The following is a 5856-nucleotide window of genomic DNA, read 5'->3' as shown; positions in this document are numbered from 1 at the left end:
GAGAAGGGAGAGATTCTTCATTAAAAAACAATAGAATGGATTGAGTGGGCTTCCGCACTCCATCTCTAGTCTATTAGCTGTAGCAGTCTGCAAAATTGAACCATTTTTCCCCTTCTCTGTGAGTAAAAACCCCTCGCCCTGGGATCCAATGAGATTCCTAAACAAGTTACTGAAGGCGGTACCTTATGGCATTGCATGGTTAAGTGCCCAATCAGAATTCGTTTTTGGATTTTAACTACAATGAAATTATTACATCCCTCTCCCTCACCCCTCCTCAGATCATGAGAGCACACTGTCCCGGTCTGTGCTACTGGCAGCACTACACTGGCAAACCCGAACAGGGTAATTCATATACCATTTGTTACGTTTATGGGGAAACAAAACTAAAACTGGGGGGGTACAAATTCTATCTGGGCGGGTCCATGCCCAGCTTAGCCAACCCATAGAGCCGGCCCCGGTTGCTAGAATTTTGGAGAGTGAAATGGTCTGTCTGAAAAGTCCACATTCTGATTGTCTACAACTGTCTAAAAATGTGGGCACAATCAAAAGACACACTGTGATCTGATTGTGATCAGATCATCCTGCCCACCTCCAGAGGTGTCTGAATATCTTACAAGTGTAGACCAATCTGGACAAAGAAACCATTTAAATCAAAATTCTTGACATTGACAGGTGGCACCATTGATTGGTTACATCAATATGTGTCTTACATTAAATAAATCATATTTTGAATGAATAGCTGTGAAATAATTTGCATAAAGAAGGGACCAGGAAATCTGGTCACAATGCAGACAGTGGATGGATAACAGAATGGATAATCAGAATGTAGACAATATCAGGACAGAGAACCCATGTTAGCACCAGGTATAACCGGGGCTATAGAGAGGCATTGGGATTGAGCTGGTACATACCGAATCAGTGCCGTAGATTGGTTTAAGTGTCCAAGTAAACCAGAGAGGCCCTTTAGCACTTGATAAAGGTTTTCTGCAATGGTAGACTCTACAGTGCTGCTGACATGTGGGATGCTACATAACCAGTTCAGAGTGCCTTCCCATGCAAATCAGTGTTAGTTAACAATAACAGGTTAAGCTCAGTCCATAAAGGAAACTGATGGTGGACAACACTCCTTGGCTGGAGAAATAACTTTTTTTCTTTGACAGTGAGACTGACTGCCCCCACCTGGTAAGTATTGAAAAGTACCCCTCTCTGCTTCTGCATTCAAAACAAATACTACTTGTGTTGGCATTTCTTCCCTCATCTCCTGGATTTTTCAATGATACGCATAATGTTAAACATTGCTCAACTGGTAGCATCACCATTGCTAATGGTTTCCAATCGCATCAGCCCAGGGTGAAGTGTGTAATGTTTTATTATTTTGAGCATGTGGGAGAATTGCTCAGACAAAGTAGTCAATTAAGGCCCTCAAATGTTGAAAGCGTTTATTTGTTAACAATTGACTTTGCAATAACCATAAACAGGCATAGTATCAAACTGAATATAGAACAATAGTTGATAACAGGACAAAATGAAGGCTTGTGCTTTACAAAACCGTGGAAACAGAATTGAGGGCAGGGGCTGGGCAGTGGGTTATTGGAATGCTGCTTCATGTAGAAGTTGGTGTATTTTCAATTTTACAGCACTCTTCCTTCTATGGGGGAGCTTCCTAAGATACGGGAGCAAACTAAAGAAGAACATCTCATCCTCTATGTCCTCCAGTCCGTCCATCCCGTCCATCTGCCACCTCCTCTTCCTCCTGGGCTCATTGGATCCCGACACAGTGTCAGGAGAGGGAGCATCCTCATCGTCTGCCTGGTCCCCCTCGATCTCATGGATAATGTAGGGTGATTTATCATCCACACCTTCTGTGGCACTTTCCCTGTTCCTCTCCCTTTCCTCCTCCTCCAAGTCATCTGTGGTGTCTCCTTGCAAGCCCTTGGCCTGGATGAAGGGGGTAAGGAAGGACATGCTTCTGCTGTGCATCCAGGTCTTCTTGTTTATGTCCAGCTCCCCAGATGCTCTCCTCTGCTGCTCAGCCCGCTTGAATTTGACAAAAGTGTCCCTCAGGTTCTTCCATTTATTCCGACAGTCCTCCACTAAACACCCCAAATGACACGTAACACAAAAATAAGAGGGGAGTGGGGTCAGGATATCTGCAACTAACACAAATAGAGCAATCTCAATCTGACCTATGGATAGTCTGACCATGATTAAAATACACACATGACATTTCTTGAATGTTATGTAAACATGTATTTATTCCTAATTTACCTTATTGCAGGGATCACATTGTTGTTTTATTTGGGGGATAACAATTGGCAGGTAGCTATCTAGCTAAGGATGTAGCTAGGTACGTAGCTACCTAGGTGAAAGTTTGGTCAACAACAGTTCAAGTAGCTAGGTAGCTATAGCTAGCTAGTTGGCTAGTTTACTAGCTAACGTTAACTGGGTAGTTAGCAAGCTATTGCTAGAAGCAAGCTGACCTTACCAGGCATTTCTACTTGCAGACTTACAGCCCTCCATGCCCTTGCCTTACTCTGTGAGTCCCTGTATGAGTTTAAAGTTATGTTATACAACTCGGGGTAATCCGAAACAGCCGAAATGATTCTGTCAGCCATTTGCATGTTAGCTAACGTTAGCTTTCAAAGCACTCGCTGCTGCTACTATGGGTTTTGAATTCAAAGACAGTGCGCATGCGTATCAAATGTTTTCCAAACGCTGATAGGTCAAACTTGAAACGCTTGCTTGCTGGCTAAAAGGCTTTACATGGTCAGTCCAATCTCTGCATTGGCTGTGCAACATTTAAGAAGATATGGCCACTGTGGAAGTCAGGGCATTCACACATCTTGCGTTCCGCGGAGCAGCGCAGAGCTGTCGTGAAGGAAGTTGACAAGGAAGTGAGTTTGTGTTTATACAGGACCTCCTGCACTCACCTGCCGTCAACCAATCATGTCAATGCGGAGCTATACGGAGCCATCCACATTGTTACTACATTTGAGAGGCGCACAGCGATGCGGTACAGAGCTCAATATGGCCTCTGCATGCCTCCAGAGGCTCTATAATTGCGTCACACCATCCATGCGCTGCCTCCACCACAAACCAGATCAAGAATAAGTTGGCTTTAAATTAGCTACCACAATGCTTGAGACAGATTTACTAGCTAGCTAAAACAAATACATTTTATTAATGAAAATCAAAACAGAACAATTCTAAAATGCAACGTTAAATGTTGCGCAAAATACAGAACATACAAACATGCAGTAGTATTTGCAGTCAGGTAAAAATGATGTAGTTCATGTGGTTTGATAAGGGTAACTGTTTTAGAACAGGAAGCACTACGACGAGGTGGCCGAGTGGTTAAGGCGATGGACTGCTAATCCATTGTGCTCTGCACGCGTGGGTTCGAATCCCATCCTCGTCGGTTATTTTTATAACTAGCCAAAGTGATCAGTCATCAGTTATACACAGCAATTATCTATGTTCTGTGCTATCCAGAACATTTATTCGATATTTGCACGCATAATGTACAAAACACATTTAGTCAGAAATTCAAATAAATTGAAGGCATGCATGGAAAATATATACTGCATGTTTTTAATTAACATTTCAGAATTGTATTAATATAGTCAGATAAAGTGCAATACAGTAGAAATCACAGAGGAACACCAACAAATACACACAGCAATATAAATATTTGCTCTCTTAGTTTGTTAGCACAACAAGTTTCATGCGTTCAATGCATACTATTGTGTTACTATTTTTCCTTTAGTTGATTTAGCTTTTTTTTTTACTTACAACTTAACAAACAATGCAAAAAAAATGTAAGTAAGCATTTCACGGTAAGGTCTACACCTGTTGTATTCAGCGCATGTGACAAATAACATTTGATTTGTTTATTAGCCTAGTTATTTTTCAATGCTCATTATCATCTTGATAACCCATGTTGCGGGATCCTGTAGTTCTGTGCTCAGTGGCTTGAGAACCAGCAGGGACTCCGTGGGAGCTTGTGGCACCATATTCACTGCTCATCCTCGAAGAAAGGTGGATTCTATCCCTTCTTTTCTCATAGGAGCATTCGGTGTCTTTACTGCCTGTGTTCTAGAAGGGAACAAAACTGATAGCTTAAACATTTTGCAATTCGGTTTAGAAAAAGAGTTCTGTTTGAGTGTGACTGCTAAATTATTAAAGTTGGTGTATGTTTAATCAAGAGCTAAGAATTTGACTGAAGATTGGAAACAAATGCATATGTGGTCTACATTTCTGACTATGTTGTGCAGGCTTTATGTGTAGGTCCAGAAACTTTTCCTGACCACTTTACCTGACCAGAGAACAACTCTGGGGCTTAGTGCCTATCACCAGGTTTTACCTAGTCAGCTCACATGGTCAGGAAAAACTCATGACTCTTATGTGGTCAAGAAAGACTCCTGGCCGTATGTGTGTGTAATGTTGTATGTACCTTACCTTGTTGTCACGCTGATGTTCATCTACAGCATACTGGTATTTGGCAGTGTTGAGGCCAAGTACACCAGCCAGTTTTTCCCCAATAAAATCACAAGCTAAAGGCAAAAACATGTTATGTAAGACAATGCTTTTTTAAAATAGTTTCAAGAGCACACATGAATGGAATGCAACTTACTGCGCAATGACTTCCTGCCCAGAGACCAAGTAAAAGCTCTCCATGGGAATTTGGGCTAAAACATACACACAGATCAGTGCTGCATTCCAACTGTGCTCATGGACTAAACGTTATTTATACTAAGAATCAAAATCCTAACTGTTTGAACACTTCCCTACCATGTCTTCCGGCTCCCTAAACACCTCCTCTCGTAATGTATCCTCCTCCTCACTGTCATCTTCCTCCAGAGTCTCACCGCTGGAGAAATGGATGACCCTCCTCTGCAGGGACAGTGAAGGACCCCTGAACTGTGTCTCCTGAATGTCAGGACCCCGAGAGACACACACTGTTAATGACCCCATATCCTCTCATACCCGTCCTGTATAAACAATTCATTAAACATAAGGTCTGTGGTTGTGCTTGATAATGGTGTGGGTGCGTACTGCATTAGCTTATGATAAGCAATTTCTACTGACGCCATCTATTTGCCAAGGGATAGTCTTAAAGGGCTATTAGTATGTTCCATACAGGAAGCAATCATAAAGGTAGCTCTGAATTGAGAGATACTGAAGACGTATTTATAAAGAAATGTCTAACTTTGACAGGTAAACCCTTTAGCCTACATATGAACAGCACTTACTTCCTTGAAACTGTCGCTCATTCTTCACACTGAATAAATGGTTTTCCTTTCCTTGTGCTGCTGCCTGTAGAGCAAAAATGTTTTTCACAGCTCAGAGTACATACATTTCCTCCACTCTGATGGCACTGGAATGGTCAATCAAGGCAACAGAAAAAAAGCAAGATACTGGGTCCAACATTAGTTTGAAACCTGATACTCAACACACCAGAAACACGTTTTAGTCATGCTTACTGTGAACACCAGTCAGAGACTGCGGTCATTGGATGACAGGCTACGAATTTCAGTTTTCTTGTAAGGCTGAGGGTTGGGCTTGTTCCACTGTGTAGAATGTCAAGGTTTATTGTTAACTGCTATATGCAGTGATGTTGTTCCTCTGGCTAATGATACTTGAGTGCAGCACACACACCCTGTTCTTACATCAGGAAAATAAGTGTTTGATTACGACATAAAATAGTAACCCAAGGTTTCTTGACATTTTTATTTGAAACATTTTCCACGAAGGGCACCATTAGATGAAGAGTAATGACCTTCAGGTTGACTTGTGTAAACATTGTTATGATACAGCAAACTGTTTTCATAAACATGTTAATTAAAAATAAATCTA

General features: G+C 41.6%; 2 protein-coding genes and 1 non-coding gene across 6 annotated transcripts; 1 reads left to right on the top strand and 2 right to left on the bottom strand.

The window, feature by feature from the left end:
- Nucleotides 1–1424: 1424 nt before the first annotated feature.
- LOC115191907 (uncharacterized) lies at nt 1425–2888 on the bottom strand. 2 transcript variants are annotated; one of them, XM_029749922.1, is made up of 2 exons: nt 2486–2886; nt 1425–2093 (listed from the first exon to the last, which is right to left on the bottom strand). In XM_029749922.1, the coding sequence occupies exons 1-2, from the start codon at nt 2619–2621 to the stop codon at nt 1588–1590; spliced, it is 642 nt and encodes a 213-aa protein (XP_029605782.1). In that variant the 5' UTR covers nt 2622–2886; the 3' UTR covers nt 1425–1587. The 2 variants fall into 2 exon arrangements, 1 of the variants encoding a protein (XP_029605782.1); XR_003877789.1 differs by having other exon boundaries at nt 1991–2093; nt 2269–2888.
- A 448-nt stretch (nt 2889–3336) lies between these two features.
- On the top strand, nt 3337–3418 carry trnas-gcu (transfer RNA serine (anticodon GCU)). The gene has a single exon. It is a non-coding gene; the product is annotated as a tRNA-Ser (tRNA).
- A 152-nt stretch (nt 3419–3570) lies between these two features.
- On the bottom strand, nt 3571–5629 carry LOC115191889 (protein FAM177A1). Of its 3 annotated transcripts, none has more exons than XM_029749908.1 (6): nt 5458–5629; nt 5253–5316; nt 4792–4929; nt 4634–4688; nt 4459–4553; nt 3571–4095 (listed from the first exon to the last, which is right to left on the bottom strand). In XM_029749908.1, exons 2-6 carry the CDS (start codon nt 5271–5273, stop codon nt 3910–3912), a joined length of 495 nt encoding a protein of 164 aa, XP_029605768.1. In that variant the 5' UTR covers nt 5274–5316; nt 5458–5629; the 3' UTR covers nt 3571–3909. The 3 variants fall into 3 exon arrangements, with proteins under 3 accessions (XP_029605768.1, XP_029605761.1, XP_029605754.1); XM_029749901.1 differs by having other exon boundaries at nt 5484–5628; XM_029749894.1 differs by having other exon boundaries at nt 5253–5477.
- Nucleotides 5630–5856: the final 227 nt, after the last annotated feature.

The sequence above is a fragment of the Salmo trutta genome, chromosome 1, assembly GCF_901001165.1.
Source record: "Salmo trutta chromosome 1, fSalTru1.1, whole genome shotgun sequence".
NCBI lineage: Eukaryota > Metazoa > Chordata > Actinopteri > Salmoniformes > Salmonidae > Salmo > Salmo trutta.
The sequence above is the reverse complement of the archived record's forward strand: the minus strand, read 5'-3'. Positions and strand labels throughout refer to the sequence as shown.

Coding starts and splice junctions, on each gene's coding strand:
- LOC115191907 (XM_029749922.1), bottom strand. CDS start 2,621: ATGCAAATGGCTGACAGAATCATTTCGGCTGTTTCGGATTACCCCGAG. Junction 2,094..2,485: donor TCTGCAAGTAGAAATGCCTG/GTAAGGTCAGCT, acceptor TGGGGTGTTTAG/TGGAGGACTGTCGGAATAAA.
- LOC115191889 (XM_029749908.1), bottom strand. CDS start 5,273: ATGAGCGACAGTTTCAAGGAA. Junction 4,930..5,252: donor TGAGCGACAGTTTCAAGGAA/GTAAGTGCTGTT, acceptor CCTGACATTCAG/GAGACACAGTTCAGGGGTCC. Junction 4,096..4,458: donor AACATCAGCGTGACAACAAG/GTAAGGTACATA, acceptor GTTCCCTTCTAG/AACACAGGCAGTAAAGACAC.